General features: G+C 58.5%; 3 protein-coding genes across 3 annotated transcripts in view; 2 read left to right on the forward strand and 1 right to left on the reverse strand.

The window, feature by feature from the left end:
• The window catches only part of RNF126 (ring finger protein 126), a 17,270-nt gene extending 10,678 nt beyond the window's left edge, over window positions 1-6,592 (forward strand). Inside the window, exons 2-10 of the mRNA XM_029965346.1 lie at window positions 186-217; window positions 2,160-2,218; window positions 3,159-3,222; window positions 3,706-3,947; window positions 4,471-4,539; window positions 4,623-4,692; window positions 4,922-5,015; window positions 5,448-5,563; window positions 5,772-6,592. Of these exons, the coding sequence (XP_029821206.1) occupies window positions 186-217; window positions 2,160-2,218; window positions 3,159-3,222; window positions 3,706-3,947; window positions 4,471-4,539; window positions 4,623-4,692; window positions 4,922-5,015; window positions 5,448-5,563; window positions 5,772-5,924 (899 nt within the window). The 3' untranslated portion in view covers window positions 5,925-6,592. The remainder of the gene's footprint in view (window positions 1-185; window positions 218-2,159; window positions 2,219-3,158; window positions 3,223-3,705; window positions 3,948-4,470; window positions 4,540-4,622; window positions 4,693-4,921; window positions 5,016-5,447; window positions 5,564-5,771) is intronic.
• Window positions 6,593-8,921: 2,329 nt separating this feature from the next.
• FGF22 (fibroblast growth factor 22) lies at window positions 8,922-9,918 on the reverse strand. The gene is made up of 3 exons (XM_008928283.2): window positions 9,906-9,918; window positions 9,431-9,576; window positions 8,922-9,178 (listed from the first exon to the last, which is right to left on the reverse strand). The coding sequence occupies exons 1-3, from the start codon at window positions 9,916-9,918 to the stop codon at window positions 8,984-8,986; spliced, it is 354 nt and encodes a 117-aa protein (XP_008926531.1). The 3' UTR covers window positions 8,922-8,983.
• Window positions 9,919-10,058: 140 nt separating this feature from the next.
• The window catches only part of POLRMT (RNA polymerase mitochondrial), a 16,571-nt gene continuing 14,744 nt past the window's right edge, over window positions 10,059-11,885 (forward strand). The window contains exon 1 of the mRNA XM_029965347.1: window positions 10,059-10,113. Coding sequence (XP_029821207.1) covers window positions 10,059-10,113 — 55 coding nt within the window. The remainder of the gene's footprint in view (window positions 10,114-11,885) is intronic.

Below are 11,885 nucleotides of genomic sequence, written 5' to 3' on the forward strand. Positions count from 1 at the left end.
CCGGGCAGCCTTACCCTCTCCGGAGCTGAGGGAAGCGCCGCGGGGTTTCTTCTCTGTCTCTCAGCAGCGTTTAATGAGCGCGAGAAAAGCCCGGCGGTGGTGTGGCTGGGACACAGGGAGGTGCGCGGGTGATACGTGGGCAGAAGTGCTGTGTAGGCACCTGGGCAGGTGCTTTAATCACCCAGCAAAACCCCGCGTATGCGGAGCCTGTCCCGGGGTGGGTGGCCTGGAGCGTGGGCTGTTGGGGAGGAGCTGGTGGGTCACCTGCTCCCCGCCCGGGAGATGTTCAGTGTGGTTCTGAGGGTCCTGCCGGTCTCTTTGTCCTGACGCTTTTCACAGCGTCTTGTCTGAACAAGCCTTTGCTGGTTGCTGACACTGAGCTTGAAAAGCCCCCGAGGGCGAGCAGAGCTGTCCTTGGTGGGGGTGGTTGGTTTGTGTCATGCAGTTTGTCCTTTTGCCAGGGTGGGCCGTGTTGGAGCCTTCCAGCTCATGTGTAAGTGTGAGAACAAACGCCTGACTGTGCTCGTGCTGAGAACGGACAGGCTGGGGGAGCGAGCCAGGGGATAACCTGCAATATCCGTCGTTTATTTCTGCTCAAACACCCCATCCTGGGCTGGGCTGAGCTGGGCACACCTGGCTGTGTGTGCTGGGCTGGGCAGGGAGCAGGTGGCTGTGTTTGGGGCCTCAGGGCTGGGTAGTTGTGAGTTCATGAACTTGTTTTGGGGGTCCAAGTTCACTTGGTTTCACTCGCTGACAGGAGCTGCCAAAGGAGGGACTCAAACAGCCCAAGAAACAACTAACTTTGACATTTGTGCTGTTCCAGCTGCAGAGGAATGTGCTGATCCCTGTGCTCAGAGCTGGTTGTGAGCACACACCCCCCCCAGCCCCCTGGAGCGGGGAGCTGAGAGGAGCAGGGTGCTCAGGCCGTGGTCATTCCCCCTGTGCTGGTGTGTCCCCACCAGTCTGTGGTGGTGGGAAGCAAAGGGGTTTTCCCAGGCAGAGGCAACTGCTGCAGCTGCCTGTGCTGGGCACCGAGGGGTACAGAGGTTCCTGAGCTCACACCTCGTGTGAGTGGTGCAGAGCCAGTTGTTTCACAGCAGCAGACAGGGGAGAGAGGGAGCAGGGACCTGTCCCAGTCTGGGCCTCGGAGCTCCTGTACCTCCCTGGGCGGGCAGGGCATGTGTGGTGGCTCCGGGCTGTGCTCCACACGGGGCCTTATCGGGGTCAGATGCAGGGACTGGGGGAGCGACCCCAGGGGTCTTATTGGGACGGTCCCCAGGGCTGGTGGCCTTGACTCCTTGGGGGAATCCCTTGGCCTGGCGAAGGGCTGTGCCAATTCCAGTGCAGCAGCAGCAGCAAAGGGAAGTGATATTATTTTTAGAAGCTCTTAAATGCCTTCTGAGCTGAGCCCGGCTCTGCCAGCGCGGGGATTTGGGGTGGTGTGTGCCCGCTGGGCACGCGGGCGGCTCTGCTGCTGCTCCTCAAGCACTGGAAAGCGAAGCAATTCCCTTTGAGGATCTCCAGTGTTCTGGGCTGCTCTGCCCGGGACAGTGTGGTTGTGGAGGATAAATTCCTCACTAACCCCGGGGATTGTGAGGCAGTAAGTGTCACAGGCTCTGCACACGCAGCCTGTCTTTCCCCACATGCTCCATTGTCAGTGCCCAGGGCACTGGGGCGGCAGCAGGTCTGTGGCAAGTACTGGTCATGGGCGTGTAAGGACCTGGTGTGTCCTCGTGCCCCTCATGCTGTGAACCCCAGCTTGTGTTAGTGGCAGGGATCAGCCTCCCTGAGCATCACGACACTGCCAAGCCCCTGCTGCCATTCCCACCTCGTTTCCTGGTCCCCAGAGCTGGTGTTTGAGAGCTGCTGTGTGGGGGTGATGGGGGTTTTGCTTTCACCTCACCAGAACTGCATCAGTTGTGTCTAATGCTGTGTCTGTACTGGGGATTAGCAGCGTCACCCTGATCGTTCTCAAGCCGAGCTCCTGCAGACTCAGGCCAAGCTCTGGCCTCGCTGGCCTGGGGAAAGCCAATGTTGGGCTTTGGGGTCTCTGGCTCTGGAACTGTGGTGTGTGCTGGGGGTGACCAGACCCCTCCTGTCACACCCTGCAGCTCTGAGGTACCACTTCCTTCTCTTATCCAGTGTCTCTTCTCCCACAGGACTACATCTGCCCACGGTGTGAGTCTGGTTTTATTGAAGAACTTCCCGAGGAGCCGAGGTAATGTCCTGCCCCACGGACTGGTGCTTGAGTGAGCCAGGGCTGCCTTGCTCTCTTACTAGTTCAAAGGCAAAGTTGGACATTAAATACACCATCTCTATTGCTTCTGTGCCCAAGCTTTGGCTCATCTTTCCTCACTGTGGGGTTATAGTGCTTCATTGGCAGGTTTGCAGCCACAGGTCACTCTGCCATGGGAATACTGAGTGTCCTCCTGAGCATCCAGTGTCGCTGGTGAAGGGCAGTGCAGGAATGGGTTGATGTAAAACAAACATAAAGAAGTGATAGGGAGGCTTTCCCTATGGTGTGTGTAGCTCTGACCTGGTCTGAGTCATCAGGGCAGAGATAACCTTGGAGAGACAAATCTGGGAATGGAGAGTGCACGGACACCTCAGTGTGCGAGTAGTGAACGTGCTGGGGACAAACTGAAATGTTGTGGCTGAGACTTTGGACTCTGCCCTGGAGCAACGAGATCCATGTTCCTCTACTGCCACTTTTGGGACAGCTCTCTGGTGGGCAGGAGCACCAGGAATGTCTTTAAATGTTTCAGTCACATTTGTTGGCTGTGACTGGCTCTGGGATGGGCCATGGGCAGCGCAGGGACACAGCTGGACCAGGGGGCAGCGGGTGTTGCTGCCTGCTGAGCATGGTGGTCTGCATGGCCTGGGGTTTCTGCACAGACCAGGAGATGTTTGGTCTGACCACACCAACCCTGGAGCCTAAAAATCCATCCTGGCAGATCCTGACTGAAGGGTTCAGGGAGGGAGGAATGAAAATTGATGTGAGCAACCAGAAAATCGGCAGCTGAAAGAGGACCAGGTTCTGTCTGGAGCTGCCCCTGCCCTGGGGTGGGTGGGAGCGGGGCAGACCTTAAAGGGAAGGGAGACAGCAAATCTTCCTGTAGAAGCTTCTGAGTCTTACCAGCATTCTTCATTCCCCATAGGAACGCTGACAATGAGACCAGCTCCTCTACGTCAGCCGCTGATCAGAGCAGGCATCCTTTTGAGGTGACTAAGTCCTTTCTCCCTTTCAACACCTTCTGCTTTGCCATTGGATTGAGTATTTTTCCAATAGTACATCGTTTAAATGTTCCCCAGATCATGACAGAATCTGGAAAGGAGGAATTAATGTCCTCCACATGGTGCTCCTGAAATCTCTGCATGCCATATTTTTGCTGCTGTGTTACGTAGGACCATCACTTGTAGCTGATTCCCGTCGTGAGGGCGCCCAGCAGGATTTGGAGAGCAGGATTTGAGTGTGTTGCTATGCAGTAGCCTCAGCTCGGAAGCAGCAGTGACACAACAAAGGGAAACCAGGGAACTGTGATTTGGGTTTTTTCTGCCTTTGTGTGCAGCTCCCATGTCCGTTCCTCACTGAGCTGCTGCCAAGGGCACGCTGGTCCCAGTGTCACCGCAGGCCTGGGGGTCGCTGTGGGAGCCGAGGGTCGTTTCTCTCGTCACAGTCTGTTCTCTGCATTCCCTCCCTCTCAGAACGTGGATCAGCACTTGTTCACCTTGCCCCAGGGCTATGGCCAGTTCGCTTTCGGGTTCTTTGATGACAGCTTTGAGTTTCCGTTTGGGTCCAACGTGCAGCCGGAAGACAACCGGGACTCGGAGAACCGGCGGGAGCGCGAGCACCAGTCCCGGCACCGCTACGGCGCCAGGCAGCCCCGCGCCCGCCTGGCCACGCGCCGCGCCTCGGGCAGGCACGAGGGCGTCCCCACGCTGGAAGGGTGAGAATCGTGCTCCTCACTGATGGGACTGACCTCAGCGTCAGCCTGGGCCTTTTCCCCCGGGTTGGGGAGCGGCGTCCCAAAGCTCTCCAGCACTGCCTTGGGTGCCAGCTGTGCCCCAGCTGGGCCTGATGCTCCTGCCTGGGGTCTGTCGGGGCTATTTCACATGAGCAGTGGCATGGCCTGTGGCTGGGACTTTGTCCTGCAGTGGGAAAATATTCCCTGGTCGTTGCCAAAGCGTTGTACTCACTGTGAGGGGAAACAGCAGAAAGCACCAGATGCTGTTTGTGTAACTGCGTCCTGGGAGCCACTCAATTTGTGCCAGGAATTGTCCCCTTACGAATCAAATACTGAAACTTTATCCATGGCCTATCACTCTATAAGCTGCAATTGCAATTGCTACAGGGAATCTTTTCTTTCCCCTGACAATGTGACAGTATTCAGCCTCTCCCTCCACGTCGGGGTGCTGGGCTGGGAGCCAGCAGACTAATTCTTACACAATCCTGGTTTTCTTGTCTTTCAGAATTATCCAGCAGCTGGTCAATGGAATTATTGCACCAACCACAATTCCAAACCTAGGCCTGGGCCCTTGGTGAGTTGGAGGATGTGCTGCTCTCTCTGGCAGTGTCTCGGTGGTGCTCCCGGATGAACTCACTTGCTGTCCTTGCTCTTCAGGGGAGTCCTGCACTCAAATCCGATGGACTACGCCTGGGGTGCCAACGGCCTGGATGCGATTATCACACAGGTAAAACTGGGACTTAGCAGAGTCTCCATCCTGCTGTGCAGTGCTGCAGAAGGGGCAGCACCTGTGGTGGTGCAGGGGGTGAGGGACTGCGAGGGCAGGAATGGGAACCAGGGGCTGCAGTGTGGGCGATGCGGGGCCCAAGCACACTGGCTCAGGAAACATTCTCTGGATTCTCTGTACTGCTGAGCTCACCTCTCCCTTCTGCCTGCCTGGCCGGTTGTTTTTCCAGTTACTGAATCAGTTTGAAAACACTGGACCACCGCCAGCGGACAAAGAGAAGATCCAGGCCCTCCCCACCATACAGATCACACAGGAGCACGTAGGTATGTGTCTGCTCCGGGCAGTCATGCAGAGAGAGCTCCCTGGAAGCTCTGTGTAATGTTTTCTTGGGACTTGAATTCTGTCTGCTTGTACCTTCAAGGCCTAAAACATTTCAAAGACGGGTGAGAGCTGAAGTGGCTCTGTTACACTCACAAAAAAAAAAGAGCAGTGCAGGCTGGATGGATTTGCCCTGTGGAGGCAAACTTGTGAGAAGTTCAGATGGAAAAGCAGAAGGGAGGGGAAGGATGAGGCAGACCCGGGGCAGGGGGAGGTGGCGTGATGGGGGAGTGACTGCAGAGCACCAAGCTTTCCTCTCGGCAGGGTTGGAGCAGTGCCGGGGAAGGGGAGGGAGTGATGGGTCCTGAGCTGGGGGCTTTGTCTGTCATTCTCTCCTCCATTGCTCAGCTGTGCTTGGCTTTCCCTGTGCGATGCAGATTCCGGGTTGGAGTGCCCAGTGTGTAAGGAAGACTACACAGTCGGGGAAAACGTGCGGCAGTTACCGTGCAATCACCTGTTCCACGACGGCTGCATTGTCCCATGGCTGGAGCAGGTGAGTGTGGGGGCAGTGCCCAGGGCCTGCAGCACCTCTGCTCCCCTCTGTAAATATTTTCCTACCTCTGTTGTGAGGCTTGAGCCATGAACAGCCTTCGATCAGAGGACGGAGTGTCATCCCAGCCTGTTCCTCGAGTGCTGCTCCCATATCGTGTTTCTAATCAGTTTTCCATATTTCTTGTTTTGTTTTTGTCTGCTCCTCAAAGCATGACACGTGTCCCGTCTGCCGGAAAAGTTTAAGTGGACAAAACACTGCCACAAACCCCCCAGGACTCACAGGGATGAACTTCTCGTCATCCTCCTCCTCCTCCTCTTCCTCCAGCTCACCAAGTAATGAAAACTCATCGAACAACTCATGAATCTTAACACACCCTCTGTCCCTGGGGCCCCCTCCACTGTCCCCCCTCCCTCCCTGGCCACCACAAGCAGCCAAAGGGGCTTCCAGAGCAGAGCGAGGGGAGGGGACAAGGGGGGAGCAGTGCCCCCAGAATTCTCTTTTGATTTCTGAAGACACGGAGACTCTGGGTCCTTCAGAGATGAGAAGCCTCAAGTTCTGTGATGAAAAAGGGGGGAAAGAGCTCTGTCTGTCAATAAAAACATCCTCTGTGCGTGGACTTTACCCGTTGCAGTGCGAGGCTGCCGCGCTCCCAGCTGGGAACCCCGAGGTGCTGAGCGAGTGGTTGAATCCCAAAAGGAAAGGTTGTTTGTATGGGTTTGAATTTGAGATCCCTTTCTTTTATTTCTTTTGCTCCTTCTCCCCTTGGATACTATCTTTTCTGCTTTGGAGATTGAAGTCTAAAATGGAAGCATAAGGATGCTGCCTCCCCTCCAGGATCTTCAGCTGGGGAGGACCAGTAGCTCTCACTGAAACAGGAACTCTCAAATAGACCCCGGGATCCTTCCCTGTCCCATCTCGAGTCCCATTTATTTTTCTTTATAACCTCGCCCGCTGATACTCAACACTGAAAGGGTTTTTATAATCTTAAATTATTACTGCTGTCAATAAATGGACATTTCAGCTCTGCGAGCCGTTATGCATGATTTGAGGAGAGCTACAGGGTAAGCTCCGAGCCATCCCACCTCCCCCGGGCAGGCCGGGCCTCTCTGAGCCCTCCCACGTGCTGGGAGCTCTGGGCTCTGGTGGGAGCTGCTGCCAGCCTGCAGGGCACTGCACAGTGACCAAGGATCGCATCTGGAAGCATCCTCGCCCGGTGTTTTGTATTTTTTACATCTCTGTGTTGCAGTCCTGCCCCCCTCGCAGCTGGGCGGGCTGTTCCGCCGGGCCCACACAGGACTGGGTGTGCAGCAGAGCGAGGACCAGCAAATCTCTTGTGACTGAGTAATTACCAGGAAAACAACATTTTTTGAGAAAAATGTATTGCAAAACTACTTAAAATAGAGCTGATTAAAAAAGGAGAGAGAGAAAAATACCCAGGTATGTTTGTGACTCAGTTTCTGTGACGGAGCTGGAGCTTGGAGAATGACAAGAATGCGACCGGTGCGGGCAGTCGCTCCCTGCCATGTCCCTGCTCCCCAGGCCTGGAGGCACGAGAGGACCAGAGCTCTGGTGCTCTCGCCCTCTGCCACCAGGAGCCCTTTCCCCTCGCAGGGACTTGGGGCAGGCAGCAGATCTCCTGACGGGCCAGGGTCCACGATGGAGCCGCGCATCGGGATCGTGCTGTGGCAGAGGCCAGAGCAGGCGAGGGGGACTGTGCCCCTGTGGGGGTGGGCAGAGGGTTTGGCAGTTTGGGGGGCTCCCTGCCTCTTCCCCTGACTCTTGGGGCCTTGGGAGTGGGCTGGGACAGCTGGGGAAGGTGCTGGTGCCAGCAGAGCTTGGGTGTCTCTTCCAGAGCAGATTCACCTCAGACCTGACCGTTCCTCCCAAGAGCTTCCTGGGAAGGGACAAGATCCTATAGGAGGGGGGAGACCAGTGGCTGATTTGGCCATTTTTGAGCCATTTCAGAACACAAGAAGTTGATTTGTTGGAGAAAGTGTCCCCGGGGCGGGTGGCAGCAGCTCTGCTGGGGCCAGGAGCTGACACAGAGCGACTCGCCCGGACTGTTTTTCCTCCTTGGCTTGGCAGGGCAGCACAGCGGCGCCTTTCATCTCACAGGACGAGGGTTTATCTCAGGACTGGTGTGTCGTGGTTAATGGCTCATCCTCTGCCAAGGGTTGAGCCAGAAGCCTGGTCTGGGGAAGTGGGTGGCAAGCAGGAAGGTCCTGGCTGAACCTGCGTGAGTCCATCGGCTGGCCCAGCACCAAGGGAAGGCTTTGCTGTTTAGTCACCTAACCTGGAAAAACCTTCCCTCTCCCACCATGTTGCTGCTACAGCAGGGGTTGCTGGCTCCCCTGGTGCTCAGGGTGATCTCTCACTTGTCAGCAGTGCTTGGGTGGGTTTTGAGTGGGCAAAGCAAAGCCCCAGGTAGGTGTGTGGCAGTTGCCACCTGCCTGGCAGGGGCTTGGGGCCAGTGCCACAGTCACCACACAGTTAACATGGTGGTGTTCCCTTTCAGAGTCGTTTGGAGCTGGTTGGGTCGGAAATGGAACAAGTTTGGTGGTTTTTGCTGGGGCCATTGCTCTGTGTGACGTGACCGTGACCGGGCTGCTGGGCCTGGCCACAGTGGGTGCGAGGGCGGCACAGGGATGTGCCCTGGCTGGGAAGCTGAGGTGTGGGTGCTATTCCTGGCCGTGCTCCCCTCCAGGCGAGGGGCTGGTCTTTGTCACTGTCCACTGTCCCAGCTCCGTATTTGCTGGGAATGATGGTGTGAAGCTGGGCAGCAAGACCAGCAGGAGCCAGGGACAGCCCTGGGGCTGTGTCTGCCTGAGGATACAGGCTGGCTCCTGGTTCTGCTCCTCCTGCTCCCTCCTTTGTGCTGCTGAACCATCATTGCTGTTTTCCTGTGAGGTTCTCAATGCAGAACTCGATGTGGCAGGGGACCAGCCACGCTCCCCGCTGGTGGCAGCAGGGATGACACTGGGGGCTGCAGCCACGACCTCAGGGAAGCCAATCCCTCCCATCCCAAGCCAAGTCCACCATCAAAGCTCCAAGACCCGCTCCTGTTCCATACCATGAACGCAGCTTTAATTGCCATGGGTGCTCGAACACAGACAACTGGCTGGTACATCCCAGCCCTGCAGAGATGCCATTAGCAGACCCCAGGCCCTGCTCCAGGCACGCCCTTGGCCTTGGCATGCGGTGACCACACTCCCCAGCTGTGCCACGCCAGCTCTGCCCTGGCAGGATGGTGGGACAGCCCCAGCCCTGCAAAGCCAAGTCTGGAGCATCTGCCTTCTGCATCCATCCTCCACCATGCATTAAAAACAAAGCAATAAATAGCAAAAAATAGATATGTACATAAATAAAAGAATCCTTTCTTGGTTTTTTTCCTACAGGACTGTCCGGAGCTGCTCGTGGTGCTCAGCCAACAAGCATGGGGAGAAAGTGTGTGGAGAGGTGCTGCCGGCGTGTCTTGCCCCCTCGCTGTGGCCTGCCCTTGCTGTTGAGGGAGAGGAACATGGGGCGGCCGCAGTGCCGCCAGCGCAGCGACGCGTAGGTGTTGTAGCCGTTCTCCTCGATGCGCTCTGTGAACTTGCAGTTGGGGCTGAACTCCTTCTGGCAGGAGAGGGAAGGGGGTGAAGGGTGGCTGTGCTTGGCTGGGGTCCCTCGGACCCCAGGTGGGGCCGGGCAGGACCTGTCCCCAGGGGTCAGAGGGCTCGGTCCCTGCTGGGGAGCATGTCAGGGCATGGAAAACCAGAACCCTGCTCCTGGGCACCAGTCCCAGCAGGTCTGGGACCCCCTGTTGCAATTCTGTCCTGCACCTCTGACCCCAGTGCAGTCCCTCCCAGGAGGCAGCGTCCGACCTACCGACCCGTAGAGCCTCCCCCGCTTGTTCATGGCCAGGTAGAAGCCGGTGTGCACCGCCCGGATGGCCACGACGCCGACACGCACCGACCGGATCTCCACGACGGCTGTGGGACAGGGAGGCCCAGCATGAGCCAGGGATCCTGGGTCTGTGGCCACAGTGTCCCCCCAGAGGGATGGGGTTGCTGATCCTTGCCCACAGCAGGAGCAGCCAGAGGGACAGTGGGAACAAGAGCTGCGGCCCAAGCTGGGAGTGGGAGGGGGAACTTCTGATCCAGAGAGGGTTTGATCTTTACTCCTCTCCTCCCCAGAGTCCAGCTGCTTCCCAGGAGCTGGGCTGTATGGGAGCAATGCCAAGCACAACCTCCACTTGCCCAGTGCCGACCTCGTGTGTGTCCTCCCCTCATTGGCAGCTCTGCAAACCCATCCGTCCCCAACAGGCCTGTAGTGCCTCAGGGACACGACCTGCCCCCCTGACACATGCAGGGCATCGAGGCTGGCACAGCCCTTGGAGGGGCAAAGTGTGCACGGGGGTGGCACACACAGGGCGCACCCTGTGTTATGGTGGATGGAGGCACGTGGGCAGAGGCGTGAGGGGGCAGGAATGGGGCTGGAACGGTGCTGCCCGAGGATGCTGGTGCTGACTGCCCAGCTGGCAAAAGTGAGCATACACAGCTCTGTGCCCAGTACTGTGGGCTGGAGGATGCAGCAGTGCTGCAGGACATGGGGATGAGCCCAGGAGGTGGCTGCAGCCAGGCTGTGAAGCCACAGCTGGGCTGGCGTGTGTGTGCCCGACCGCCGAGCCCCAGCACGGCCGCTAATGGGAAAGGCATGTGGTCAGACCAGAGGCTCTGGCATGGGAAACACCCAGAGCATCATCAGGGCTTTGGATTCCTGCACTGCCCCACACCAGCCAGCCCGGAGTGCTGCTGCCTGCCCTGCTGCCCACCAGGCACACAGCACAGTGGAAAGGGGAGAAGGAATCTCCAGGGGGAGCAAAGCGGGCCGGGCAGGGGGCAGGGCAGGAGCCACAGCAGGATCTGCCCACGGGCACCACTGCAGGGGCTGCCCCGGCTGGACAGGGAGGGAGGACACGCAGAGGCTCTGGTTGGTGGCGGCACACACTGTGGGGGGCTGCAGCCCCTGGGCAGGGGCTTTCACCAGGCACCAATCCCCCGGCATTGCCAGCATCTGCAGGGCCGGGCCCAGTGAAGCCACTGATGAGCAGCAGTGGAGGAGAAGAGCTGTGAATCTGTCCTGCTGGATCACAGTCTGGAGCTGATGCTATTTATAAGAAAGGACTTGTGCTTTTCTAAAAATAACCCCCCGCTGCTGTCCCCAGCGCCCTGGCCGGCTCTGCCGTGATTTGCTTGCAAGTGCTTGGCCAGTGCCTGCCCAGAGACAGCTCCCAGTGCCCCCAGTCTCACACCCTCAGCCACCAGAGGGGTCCCGAGCAGGATGGGGCAGAAGCAGAGCCTGAGGTGGGGGAGTCCCTGGGAGATCCCCCGCCAGCCTGCAGCTGCCAGTGGGGCTGGTCCAGCAGCTTCTGCGAGGGCTGTGGAGGGGAGCCCAGCCCAGGCACACAGATAAGCAGAGTGAGCCCCGTGCAACAGCCCAGGGCTGCTCTGCCTGCCAGGCCCCACGGCCGCCCAGCCGAGGGAACGTGTTGGGGTGCTTTGTCTTGGCAACGTGCCTGGTCGGGACTCCCAACAGCCTCTGACACCACAGGAGGGTTCCCTGGGCTGGGCTGGGCTGAGCTGGGCTCCCTCATCCTGTGCTGGCCAGGAGACAGGGCTGCCCCTGTCAGACTAGGACATGGGCTGGGGGTACTGCATCCCTCCTGCCCCAAGCCCCAACACCCTGCCAGGGCACCCCAGGGATGCTCAGGCATCCCCCTTTCCCAAGGCCCCTCCCATCCAGCCACTGTTCAGCCAACCCAGTGCCCTCTCCCTGTCACAGGGGCTGAGACTCCCCACCCTGATGGGCTGAAACCTGGATGCTTGCAGCCCTGACTCTTGCTGAAGTACACACAATGGGTGCCAAGTCCTTGGGGACTCTGGGAACTCTGCCCCTCTGCCCACCCAGATATCCCCGCGCCAAGCCCCAAACCACTCCACAGGCAGCGGCTGTGGAGTGGTCCCGTCCAACAGGGCTGCTCTACTCTCCTACACCTGAGGGATGCTCCGTTCTGGGACCAGCATCACCGTGAAGCTTCCTAAGTCCCTCCTCCTCAGCCTTTATCCTCCTCAGTGTGTTTGCGGGGATAGATCGATCCCCTCAGTCCTCGCGGAAGGCAGGGCAGGCGGATGCCCTCATGCCTGCGCTGGCAGGACGAGATGGGACAAGGGACCAACACCCCTCCCCCGGTCACCCCAGCAATGCCGGGTCCCCAGACAGTGCCCGCCGGCCCCCGCGCCCCTCTCACGGCTCCCACGGTGCAGCGGCGGCCGAGCCTCGG

Source organism: Manacus vitellinus, unplaced genomic scaffold, assembly GCF_001715985.3.
Source record: "Manacus vitellinus isolate BGI_N305 unplaced genomic scaffold, ASM171598v3 scaffold_99_pilon, whole genome shotgun sequence".
Taxonomy (NCBI): domain Eukaryota; kingdom Metazoa; phylum Chordata; class Aves; order Passeriformes; family Pipridae; genus Manacus; species Manacus vitellinus.